Source organism: Salvelinus fontinalis, chromosome 37, assembly GCF_029448725.1.
Source record: "Salvelinus fontinalis isolate EN_2023a chromosome 37, ASM2944872v1, whole genome shotgun sequence".
Taxonomy (NCBI): domain Eukaryota; kingdom Metazoa; phylum Chordata; class Actinopteri; order Salmoniformes; family Salmonidae; genus Salvelinus; species Salvelinus fontinalis.
In genome coordinates this window covers 14,679,117-14,692,271 of record NC_074701.1, presented here as the reverse complement: position 1 = coordinate 14,692,271, position 13,155 = coordinate 14,679,117, and the positions used below count along the sequence as shown (strand labels likewise).

The 13,155-nt window shown below is 48.3% G+C and overlaps 1 protein-coding gene across 1 annotated transcript; it reads right to left on the bottom strand.

Moving 5' to 3' along the window:
• Positions 1 to 12,583: 12,583 nt before the first annotated feature.
• LOC129835922 (E3 ubiquitin-protein ligase TRIM35-like) lies at positions 12,584 to 13,104 on the bottom strand. Its single transcript, XM_055901623.1, has one exon. The coding sequence runs from the start codon at positions 13,037 to 13,039 to the stop codon at positions 12,584 to 12,586; it is 456 nt and encodes a 151-aa protein (XP_055757598.1). The 5' UTR covers positions 13,040 to 13,104.
• Between the last annotated feature and the right edge of the window lie 51 nt (positions 13,105 to 13,155).

The following is a 13,155-nucleotide window of genomic DNA, read 5'->3' as shown; positions in this document are numbered from 1 at the left end:
GTAGTTCAGGTTTAGCTTCACGTTTGTTTTGTTCATTTTGTAAGTGTTTGTTTTTTCCTTCATTAAAAGAAGATGTATTTTTCACGAGCTGGGCCTTGGTCCTCTCTCTCTTATCAAGACGATCGTGACACCCATCTCTTTCTACTACATATAATAATATGATTACATTATATCTTCACATTAAAAGCCAAAGTCTGTCAGAATTCCAGTCATTACAATAAATGTTATACCCCTTGATCTTAAAGAATAGGACTTGTAAATATGGATGTATAGATTAGCCAAATTGTTTTAGCTGAGCATAACCACAAAACTAAGGACTTTTTAGCCAGCCATACTCTGTTTATGACTTTGTTGTCATGGAGGACTGATTCACATGTTTCAGCAAACGGTTTCCCCGCCTCTGTTTTGGTAAAGAGTGATGGGCCTAGAGAAATGTAACCACTCTCGGATTAACAGACAGAGCTATAGATGCAAGGACTGACCATCCATGATATCACAATTATTGTTTTAACCATGTTATGAGGCTATACAGTGTTTGTTTACATTTACAATGTTTACAAACATTGGAGTTAAACAAGCCTATATTTTGGGCTCTCATGGAGTGTGACAGTTGAACTAAGCTCATAAGACATAAGTTATATTCTTCAAGAATCAATGAATATTATATATATAATTTATAAGTCCAAAAATGGATGTAGCAACTACAGATTGCCTTTTGAGCATGTGTCCATTACGTCTATGGATTTAATTTTTTACCAGCCTGAATTAGATTGAGCAATAAAGTACCTACTTTTTCCCCCATAGAATGGGATCCGCACTACGCAGCTGTTGAAGAGCACATTTTTCACTGGCTGTCCACTGGTTTCAAAAACAATGATTGATGATTGATAGGCAGCTTAAACTTCTTGAATTCAACTATTATTGGGTTCAAATACACATTTAAATTTGTGAACAGCCATCCACAACCACAATCCGCAAGGCGCAAATAGCTAAATCAGAGTAGCAGTGTGATTCACAATCACGTCAATGCGCTAAGTAGATATCAATAATAAGTGATATCCGTATCGCCGTAGACTACACCACTGCTGTTATCCTTACCAAGCGTTTATTCAAGTTGGATCATCTTTGGATGCCGACAGCAGTCACACCATTGGAAGACATAGCTTGGATTTTGCTCTTTTCCCACGATCCATCAAGCACATTTGGTGTGTCATCATAGTGGTCTCTGACTTGCGGTCAGAGTCGCTCAGGTGGAACAAACTTAAATTTGCGCCTTTTTTCAATGCTGATTTGAATGTCCTTGAGAAAACAAAGAAGTGTCCGATTTTTTTTCGCAAACATCCCTTTGTGAATGTAAAAGTAATTATCTAGTTTTTCAAAAATATCTGTAATCGAATTACAATATTTTTGCTGGTAATGTAAGGGATTACAGGTACCATTTTTTTGTAATCCCTTACATGTAACAGATTACTCCCCAACCCTGGAGAAGTGGTAGATCTTTCAGAGACCAAATTGCCAACCTTGATTATCATAAAACGATCCATAAATTTAAACTTTGAGAAAGCCTTCAAGAACACCCACCATGCAAAGATTTTTACTGAAGAATTTGTACGTTTTTTATGATTGTGTTTCGCTTGTGTCACGTTCCTGACCTGTTTTCTGTTGTTTTGTATGTGTTTAGTTGGTCAGGACGTGAGCTGGGTGGGAATTCTATGTTGTGTGTCTAGTTTGTCTGTTTCTATGTCAGCCTAGTGTGGGTTCTCAATCAGAGGCAGATGGTAGTCGTTGTCTCTGATTGAGAATCATATATAGGAGGCTTGTTTTGTGTTGGGATTTTGTGGGTGTTTGTTTCCTGTCTCTGTGTTTGTTCTGCACCAGATAGGACTGTCTCGGTTTTCACGGTTTGTTATTTTGTTTGTAGTGTTCACTTGTTATTATATTAAACATGTTGAGCACTGGCTACGCTGCAGTTTGGTCCTCTCTTTCACCCCAGGAAGAAAGCCGTTACAGAAACACCCACCAAACCCGGACCAAGCAGCGTGGAAACGGGCAGCAGCAACAGCAGCAGCAGTACAAGGAGGAATGGACATGGGAGGAGATTCTGGACGGAGAAGGACCCTGGGCAGAGCCAGAGCAGTGTCGCCGTCCCAAAGCGGAGCTGGAGGCATCAAAAGCGGAGAGGCGGCATTATGAGGCGCTTGCAAGGCAGAGTGGCTGGAAACCCGAGAGGCTCACCCAGAAATTTCTTGGGGGGGTGGCTAAAGGTGAGTGTGGCGAAGCCGGGTTGGATACCTGAGCTAACTCCCCGGGCTTACCGTGGAGTGAGAGGGCGTCGTATTGGTCAGACACCGTGTTATGCGGTAAAGCGCACGGTGTCCCCAGTACGCGTGCTTAGCCCAGTGCGGGCTATTCCATCTTGCCGCACTGGGAGGGCTAGGTTGGGCATCGAGCCGGATGTCATGAAGCTGGCCCAACGTATCTGGCCTCCAGTACGTCTCCTCGGGCCGGCGTACATGGCACCAGCCTTACTGGTGGTGTCCCCGGTTCGCCTGCATAGCCCAGCGCGGGCTATTCCACCTCGCCGCACTGGCAGGGCTACGGGGACCATTCAACCTGGTAAGGTTGGAGAGGCTCGGTGCTCAAGAGCGCGTGTCCTCCTTCACGGTCCGGTATATCCGGCGCCACCTTCCCGCCCCAGCCCAGTACCACCAGTGCCTACACCACGCACCAGGCTTCCAGTGCATCTCCAGAGCCCTGTTCCTCGTCCCCGCACTCGCCCTGAGGTGCGTGCCCTCAGCCCGGTACCTCCAGTTCCGCCACCACGCATCAGGCCTATAGTGCGTCTCAGCCGGCCAGAGTCTGCCGTCTGCCCAGCGGTGCCTGAACTGCCCGTCTGCCCAGCGGCGCCTGAACTGCCCGTCTGCCCAGCGCCGTCTGAATTGTCCGTCTGCCCAGCGCCGTCTGAGCCGTCCGTCTGCCCAGCGCCGTCTGAGCCGTCCGTCTGCCCAGCGCCGTCTGAGCCGTCCGTCTGCCCAGCGCCGTCTGAGCCGTCCGTCTGCCCAGCGCCGTCTGAGCCGTCCGTCTGCCCAGCGCCGTCTGAGCCGTCCGTCTGCCCAGCGCCGTCTGAGCCGTCCGTCTGCCCAGCGCCGTCTGAGCCGTCCGTCTGCCCAGCGCCGTCTGAGCCGTCCGCCTGCCCAGCGCCGTCTGAGCCGTCCGCCTGCCCAGCGCCGTCTGAGCCATCCGCCTGCCCAGCGCCGTCTGAGCCATCCGCCTGCCCAGCGCCGTCTGAGCCATCCGCCTGCCCAGCGCCGTCTGAGCCATCCGCCTGCCCAGCGCCGTCTGAGCCATCCGCCTGCCCAGCGCCGTCTGAGCCATCCGCCTGCCCAGCGCCGTCTGAGCCATCCGCCTGCCCAGCGCCGTCTGAGCCATCCGTCTGCCCAGCGCCATTCGAGCTGCCAGCCAGTCAGGAGCTGCCAGAGACGCCAGCCAGTCAGGAGCTGCCAGAGACGCCAGCCAGTCAGGAGCTGCCAGAGACGCCAGCCAGTCAGGAGCTGCCAGAGACGCCAGCCAGTCAGGAGCTGCCAGAGACGCCAGCCAGTCAGGAGCTGCCAGAGACGCCAGCCAGTCAGGAGCTGCCAGAGACGCCAGCCAGTCAGGAGCTGCCAGAGACGCCAGCCAGTCAGGAGCTGCCAGAGACGCCAGCCAGTCAGGAGCTGCCCTCCAGTCAGGAGCTGCCCTCCAGTCATGAGCTGCCCTCCAGTCAGGAGCTACCTCTCTGTCCTGAGCTACCTCTCTGTCCTGAGCTACCTCCTAAATCATGTGGGGGCCTTGGGGAGGATTCTTAGGCTAAGGTCGTGGGCGAGGGTCGCCACTCAAAGGACGCTGAGGGGGACAAAGACAGTGGTGGAGTGGTGTCCTCGTCCTGCGCCGGAGCCGCCACCGCGGACAGATGCCCACCCAGACCCTCCCCTTGAGTTTTAGGGGTGCGCCCGGAGTTCGCACCTTGAGGGGGGGGGGGGTTCTGTCACGTTCCTGACCTGTTTTCTGTTGTTTTGTATGTGTTTAGTTGGTCAGGACGTGAGCTGGGTGGGAATTCTATGTTGTGTGTCTAGTTTGTCTGTTTCTATGTCAGCCTAGTGTGGGTTCTCAATCAGAGGCAGATGGTAGTCGTTGTCTCTGATTGAGAATCATATATAGGAGGCTTGTTTTGTGTTGGGATTTTGTGGGTGTTTGTTTCCTGTCTCTGTGTTTGTTCTGCACCGGATAGGACTGTCTCGGTTTTCACGGTTTGGTATTTTGTTTGTAGTGTTCACTTGTTATTATATTAAACATGTTGAGCACTGGCTACGCTGCAGTTTGGTCCTCTCTTTCACCCCAGGAAGAAAGCCGTTACAGCTTGTCATGTATTGCTGTGAATAATAACGCGTATTTTAATGTGTATATGGATGTGTAGTTTGTCTGTATTGTATTTTGATGTACTAAACAGGGCTCATCTGGAAAAGAGAACCTTGGCCTTAGCATTGCTTATACTGTCAGAAAGATCAAAATATCACCTTTCTGGTAAAAATAATTCTAAATTGCTGAGGTATAGTCACTTTTCAGGACACAATCTCAAGTACACAATCTCAAGTACACTATACAAATATGAAATAATGAAAAATCATATATTTTTCTTTTCAAATAAAGTGTGTGAATAGGGATTGAAATGCTTTCTAAATATAGTATTAATTATAATGACTTACTATAAGATTGCACCTTTCTTATAACTGTAAAATAAATATGATCATACTTGGTGACAGTACAAAATTGGGACCATTTCATATAACTGACGACAGAGTTCTGCCCAATGAACTCTGCGGCGCAGAGACGCCGTTCAAATGCCTGCTGACTTTAAGCACAAAGTGATCGTCCCTCTGTGACCATGAGAAAGTGGTCTTGTTTCAATTCGACAAAATTATTTGATAATAATTTGTTCCCAGCCAGAGGAACTTGATCCTTTGTCTGGATCGGCCAGAAAATGTGATATGTCGCTCCTTGTGCGAAATGAGGTGTCAGATTCCACATACTACATCTCAGCTGAGAGCGGCATGTGAAGTGGGACAACCAAAGATTTCACAAAGTGCACAGCAATGGATGTTGTGCCGTTCACAGAGCGCAACAATTGGGGTCGGAGCCAGTCCAGAACCACTCAAACATTCACCAACCAATGCCTCTAAAGCTTACTTCGAATCCATTGGACGGATACATTCAGCAACATTTGACTGTGGGAAATCAAAAACAAGAACCAGTTGAAGCACAGATGAAGAGGAGGAAGTGGTACTTTTTAGGCGACGCTGTAAGAGAAAACGTGCATCGTGTGGATCAACAAACAGACTCTTACCTTTAGCCCACAAGTTAAACGCAAGAGAGAGAGGCCCAAGACCACCTTTATCTACTCCTCCACCTGCATCCTCACAGAGCAAAGCATTAAGAAAGAGCGACTGACATGGCAACAATAACTCTAACAACCGGCTAAGGATAGAAGGGGTTGGAAGCAGTTTGTCTGTGAGGTAGAAGGGGTTGGAAGCAGTTTGTCTGTGAGATAGAAGGGGTTAGAAGCAGTTTGTCTGTGAGATAGAAGGGGTTGGAAGCAGTTTGTCTGTGAGATAGAAGGGGTTGGAAGCAGTTTGTCTGTGAGATAGAAGGGGTTGGAAGCAGTTTGTCTGTGAGACAGAATGGGTTGGAAGCAGTTTGTCTGTGAGGTAGAAGGGGTTAGAAGCAGTTTGTCTGTGAGATAGAAGGGGTTAGAAGCAGTTTGTCTGTGAGATAGAAGGGGTTGGAAGCAGTTTGTCTGTGAGATAGAAGGGGTTGGAAGCAGTTTGTCTGTGAGATAGAAGGGGTTGGAAGCAGTTTGTCTGTGAGATAGAAGGGGTTGGAAGCAGTTCGTTGATGACCTATGTTCGTCAAGGAACTCAACGCACTAAGTGAAGTAAGTAAGTGTGACGTACCTGTGCACAGAGGGAGCAGCAGAAGCAGGACCAGGTAGGCTCTCATTGTTGGTCTCAGTCGAAGACTTCTCTTAGCAATGGATAAGTCTGAGGTTAAAAGTGTTGGAGGGGCAGAGAGCGCCTCTGCTTTTATACTGTGTTTTGTGCTCAGACAGGAACACATACACCCACACAATGACAGTCATGACATACACTCAGTGTTGACACGGGTGGATTTCAGGATAAAAGAATGGTGTCTAAAATGTCTTCCATATAAGGAAATGGTGTCTTATGTCATCACATGACTGTTGCATTATCAGTTGGAGTCTTGGAGCACTCAAATAAGACTTCACCTATGTTGGCTGACAAAGCTCATTGTTGACAAGAAACACTTTATTAATAATGTTCATGAACAAACAATAAAACATTCATAACGCATGAATAAATGTTATTCATAATCATAAAAGTATTTAATTGTTAAATGTACACACATTTATGAGCATGATCATTCATAAGCATTTAGAACCACTCATACAGAATATTAACACTAATGTTGAGTAATGATCACCTCTTCTGTTTAGTTTCGGTTGTCATTGACAAACACAGCAAGAAAATATGACAAATGATGTGTGAGGGATCAGTCGGATCAAGTGGTCCGGCTGTGTTCTCTCCTGGAGGTGGGACGCAGTACAGCCACTACTGATGAGCTCACCTGAGGCCAGTTGACTGATGATTGTTTGTGCTCTTAAGGACCTGACTGAAGGGCAGAGGGGGGAAGAGTTGAAAGTAGAACTCCCAATACAGTTTCCTTCTTTTTGTTGAAGTCACGTCTCTGTGTCTCATTTCGTGCTGTCCCGCCTAGGATTTCGTCAGTGAATAGGTACGGCCTTTCACAGATGTTATATAGGATAAGAATTGTTCCGTTCACATATACCCCAAAAATATTCATCCATTGTGTTTATAATAGATAGTGAGACATATGGATGCATTAGCATTGTCTCCTCTAAAACATACATATTGTAATCTACAAAACTTTATCACCGACATCATGAACCAATGACACTTTGGCAGGGCATATCTTTAGTGGCTCAGCATTGTGGCCGCTGTCACTCACACAGGGACAGAGGTAGGGCAACAATGGCTCTTTAAACTTGTCCCTGAATGTATAGATGAGTGACATGTCAGTGGGGTCATAGAAAGTCACCTCTCCCGCATCATAGTCCAGACGTACTCTGACCCTCCTGGGCCTCCTCTTCAGAGTGAGACGGGACCAGGGCATGGTGCAGGCGCTGTACTGGCCGCCGTCGCTCGGGGACAGGGCCCAGAACCCGTGGACAGGGTTCACACTCAGGACCCCTTTCCTACGCACACTCTCTCTCAGGACCCCCAGGTCCCATCCGGTCTTACCTGCCACCTCCACCTCTTGTGGTGGATATTATAAAATAAGGATTTGTCTTTATAGTTTCTGTTCTTGGACAGAACACAGGTGCAGCTGGTTTGCTGCACAGGATGATACTCCCAAGAACAGGGGATTATAATAGGACAGTTTCACAAGGTTAGTCACATCCTCAGTTATGTGGACACATACAATTAAAATGTCCCATTACAATCCTCCCTGTTGTTAATTCCTTAACAATACTTTTTTTTAAATGTAAATGTAGCAATTCTTCTATGTGAATCTCATCCGTTGTGAAACTGAGTTTAATACCTTCAACCCTTCACACATCATGTACAGTTCTAACTTGCCAGTTTCTGCTAAGGATTAGGTAAAACAAAGACATTAAAGTGCATCCTTTCTCAGCAAGCAATTGCTCTCAGAGTGTGTTTGCTTAGTAGAGAACACCTGGCCACCACAGAATCTGGATGTTCAGCCAATATTCCACTCCCACTGAGACAACCTTGTGAAAGCAAACTGTCTACAACAAGCGCATTTCTACGTATGCAACAGGTCAAACATTACTGTCTTCAGCAGTAAAGGGTAGCTCAGCTGAGCACATAAACCATGTATTGGTCCCCCAGGTAAATAGGGGTAAGCAGTGTGGTCCCCCAGGTAAATAGGGGTAAGCAGTATGGTCCCCCAGGTAAATAGGGGTAAGCAGTATGATCCCCCAGGTAAATAGGGGTAAGCAGTATGATCCCCCAGGTAAATAGGGGTAAGCAGTGTGGTGCCCCAGGTAAATAGGGGTAAGCAGTATGGTCCCCCAGGTAAATAGGGGTAAGCAGTGTCGTTCCCCAGGTAAATAGGGGTAAGCAGTGTGGTCCCCCAGGTAAATAGGGGTAAGCAGTATGATCCCCCAGGTAAATAGGGGTAAGCAGTGTCGTTCCCCAGGTAAATAGGGGTAAGCAGTATGGTCCCCCAGGTAAATAGAGGTAAGCAGTATGATCCCCCAGGTAAATAGGGGTAAGCAGTATGATCCCCCAGGTAAATAGGGGTAAGCAGTATGATCCCCCAGGTGAATAGGGGTAAACAGTATGGTCCCCCAGGTAAATAGGGGTAAGCAGTAGGGTCCCCCAGGTAAATAGGGGTAAGCAGTATGATCCCCCAGGTAAATAGGGGTAAGCAGTGTCGTTCCCCAGGTAAATAGGGGTAAGCAGTGTGATCCCCCAGGTAAATAGGGGTAAGCAGTATGGTTCCCCAGGTAAATAGGGGTAAGCAGTATGGTTCCCCAGGTAAATAGGGGTAAGCAGTATGGTCCCCCAGGTAAATAGGGGTAAGCAGTGTGGTCCCCCAGGTAAATAGGGGTAAGCAGTGTGGTCCCCCAGGTAAATAGGGGTAAGCAGTATGGTCCCCCTGGTAAATAGGGGTCAGCAGTGTGGTCCCCCAGGTAAATAGGGGTAAGCAGCGTGGTCCCCCAGGTAAATAGGGGTCAGCAGTGTGGTCCCCCAGGTAAATAGGGGTAAGCAGTGTGGTCCCCCAGGTAAATAGGGGTAAGCAGTATGGTCCCCCAGGTAAATAGGGGTAAGCAGTGTGGTCCCCCAGGTAAATAGGGGTCAGCAGTGTGGTCCCACAGGTAAATAGGGGTAAGCAGTATGATCCCCCAGGTAAATACCGATCCCGTAGAGGTTAATCAAACTTTACAATAACCTGCCTTTCCTAGCCGTGTCAACATATGTTCCTTGGTGTTTTATTAGGAACTTTTAAAATAGCTTTCACCCTTCTGCCCCCTGGTGTGATAACGTGTCCCAAATATTTAGCAGTCTGTTGGACACATTGTAATTGGTTTTTCGAGGCATTGTGGCCTTTATCAGCAGGAAATGTAGCAGTGCAGCCAAATCAACAACTGTAAACCAATTTGAATCTGGCAGGACAGAAGAAAGGATAGTGACTGGGTTTGGCAAAACTGGGGCCCTGCCATACACTGCATCGTTAACAGCTCAGAGATCTTGTACCATTCTCCAGATGCTTTTCTAACAGGTCAAACTGGCGTGTTGCAAGGTGAAAACAGCCCCCCTGCTCAGCAGAGAGGTCAGGACTTTGCCAATGCCTGCCTCCTCCTCCTTATGCAAGGGGTAAAGTGCTTTGTGGGGCCGATATGTCCTTTTAGGAGAGACGGTCACAGGCGTTGCTCCTCTCATTTTCCCCATGTCATATTTGTCCCTTGCCCATAAACAGTCCAGAACCTGAGTCAACAGTGCGCTGTCAGGGACGGGCTGGTTCGGTGCAAGGGAAACAGGAACAGGGGCTTCTTTGTCCCCTCTGTGCACTGCGTGCTGTTCACACACGTTCTGTGAGCCCCAACCACAGAGGAGAATGCTCTCCCGTATCGCTGAGCCTCCCAGTCTGCTGCCAACCTCACGCATGTACCAAATTCTTCCCATTTGGTAAATTCCATCTTGGAGATAGAGATACTGCGTGGGGAAGTGATTGGGGCACAGAGAAAAACTGTTCACATCAGCTACCACACCCAAAGTTTCTTCATACACCTAACCTATTGTCAACTCTTCCTGCTCTGTCACACAATGCCACAGTGATAAAAACAAATGGTCCCTTTGACCATTACTACATTTGGCAGTGCAGTGTAAGTGGTTGGGTTAGTTTGGCCTGGTCGAGCAAATGCATTCAGTAGGTCAAAGGGGTCAGAGAAATACCATGAATAATACCAATCATGGCCTGGTACTTCCAGCGCGGTATAGATACCGATTCTTGGAGCGGTTACTACCAGGCCCTTCTCACTGCAAGAAATGTTAATTCCCAATTCCCCCAATAGGTCTCTTCCCATTAAATTTACAGAGCAATTAGGAGAATAAGCAAACCAATGTTTAAACATTGTATCACCAAGTTGGACTGAAAGGGGTTTGGTAAGGTTCTCTACCATTGGAATGCCAGATGCCCCAACGCTCTTTATTACATCTTGTAACGTAGACGCTGGGAGTCGGGAAGCAAGTGCAGGTGGTGAGTCTAATAATAAATGGAACATGGAACAAAACAAGACACACAAGTAGCGTACAGACATGGAAAACATAGTAAATACCGCCTAAGGAATAGAACTAAGGAGGTGACGGAAATAGGGGAGGTAATCAGTGAAGTGATGGAGTCCAGGTGTGCCTAATGATGAAGCGCAGGTGCGCGTAATAAACCGGCGAGTCTAGCCGGAGGGGAGGAGTGGGAGTAGACGTGACACATCTCTCGATAATGGATCTTTTAAATTGTTGCATTTAGATAAAATAGAGATGGTTGCGCCTGAATCGACCAGGAAAGACATTTTCACACCGCCCACACACACATCCATATTAGATGAATCTGCGCTGTTAGAAGATAAAACTGGGTACTCACCAAAGTGGCATTGTTGGCTGTCTTTTCCTTCTTCCTCCTCCACAGCCTATCCCCAGCCTCCCCCTCTACCCTGTGGGTTAGATGCTGTCACATGTGGTGGTGGTGGATAGTATGTATCACTGTCCTCAGCTTCATCATAGCCACCCACATCACCCCTGTTCTGGGGGCAATTTCTTGAAATGTGGCCAGGCTGTTGACAGTTATAGCACCTGCATGGTTCCCCTCTTCCTCGTCCACCTCGTCCTCCTCTGCGGCCCCTTCCTCCTCTTGCTCTTCCAGCCCCCCTTCCTCTTCATCTGTCTCCTGAGTTCCCACTGGCCCCTCCCTCATAAACTGCCAACTGCCCAGCTAATGCTTTATCATGGTGGTAAACTGGGTCCACCGCTGTGCCCTGCTATGAGAGGGAGGGGGAAGCTTCTTCACGATGTCCATCATCTCCCCCATTTCCCAATTCCACTGGACTAGGATGGTTGGAGTGGCGTTCTTATCATGGCCCGCCACTGGATTTGGTATTGACATCAGGGGAAACAGTGCGACAGAGGGTGGTGTGAAAACAGGGAGTCTGGATAAAGTCACAGTGTAACGGATTTCCTCCTCCTCTTCATCCGAAGAGGAGGAGCAAGGATTCAACCAAAATGCAGCGTTGGAATATGACATAATGATTTATTAAACAAGACGAAGACGAAACGAAATACACTTGATAAACTACAAAACAAATAAACGATGTAGACAGACCTGGACACGAACTTACATATAACGTGAAGAACGCATGAACAGGAAACAGACTACATACAAAACGAACGAACAAACGATACCGAAACAGTCCCGTGTGGCTCGACAAACACAGACACAGGCGACAACCACCCACAACAATCAAAGTGAAAACACCTACCTTAATATGGCTCTCAATCAGAGGAAATGAAAACCACCTGCCTCTAATTGAGAGCCATATCAGGTCACCCTTTAACAAAATAGAAACACATAACATAGACTACCCACCCAAGCTCTCGCCCTGACCGTCAAACACATACCAAAATAACAGAAAACCGGTCAGGAACGTGACGCACAGGCCATTTCTGTGACCAGTTGCTGGGGAGGCTTAGGGTCTCGGCGGGGGCCAGGTCGATGAAAACGGCTGCACAGTACTGTCTTTTATCGATGGCGATTATGATATCGTTTAGGACCTTGAGCATGGCTGAGGTGCACCCGTGACCAGCTCGGAAGCCGGATTGCACAGCGAAGAAGGTACGGTGGGATTCGAAATGGCCAGTGATCTGTTTATTAACTTGGCTTTCGAAGACTTTAGTTAGGCAGGGCAGAGATGGATATAGGTCTGTAACAGTTTGGGTCTAGGGTGTCACCCCCTTTGAAGAGGGGGATGACCGCGGCAGCTTTCCAATCTTTAGGGATCTCAGATGATACGAAAGAGAGGTTGAACAGGCTAGTAATGGGGGTTGCAATAATGGCGGAGGATAGTTTAAGAAAGAGAGGGTGCAGATTGTCTAGCCCAGCTGATTTGTACAGGTCCAGGTTTTGCAGCTCTTTCAGAACATCTGATGTCTGGATTTGGGTGAAGGAGAAGCTGGGGAGGCTTGGGCGAGTAGCTATGGGGGAGGAGGGGCTGTTGGCCGGGGTTGGAGCAGCCAGGAGGAAGGCATGGCTCATCTGTTTGTCATAAATGACTTACAGTACGTACTCACGGTAATTGGAAAACTACAGTAAAACTAATTACTAATTAGACTAATTACTGTAACACAACCAGACCAGCCTAGTGAAGTGACATGCAGTTGCTGGCCCTGAAATGACATACAGTACTAGCCATAACTTGAGTTCCTGAGCAGCCTCATCCACAGGGCAGAGCTGATGGCTCCTGTGTCTCCTGGAGGTCTGACACACCGCACACAGCCTCCTGGTCCTCCACACAGAACAACAACAACCTCTTCCAATGGAGACCGCACCTTTCATCCCCATCCCGTACCAACCCACTCCTCCCTCCTGACTCCCTCCTTCCCTGGCTCTCCTTCTCCCCCTCTCTCGTCTCCTCCTGCTTGGTGGTATTGTGGCTCCTCTCCCTCGCAAAGGTCTCCACGATGTTCCTCAGAGCCAGGCTACTGGGTGGAGCGTCGGTTAGGGAATGGTGGCGGCAGACGGGGCACTTTTTGATGACCTGAGTGTTCCAGTAGCTGTCCAGGCAGCTCCTGCAGAAGCTGTGGCTGCAGCCCAGCACCACAGGGTCAGTGAAAACATCGCAGCACACAGGGCAGGACATGTCGTCCTCCGGGGTCCAGGTGGCAGCCATGATGGAGAGATGTGTGCTTGTTCTGAGCTGGTGTACCTACCGTAGAGTGGCTGGGCTAGGGACTGATGACGCTGTCTGGAATGCTGGCAAACTGGTCCAGTGTTTCGGTGTTGATT

What these genes read in the sequence shown, in the direction of transcription:
- LOC129835922 (XM_055901623.1), bottom strand. Translation starts at nt 13,039, where the DNA reads ATGGCTGCCACCTGGACCCCGGAGGACGACATGTCCTGCCCTGTGTGC.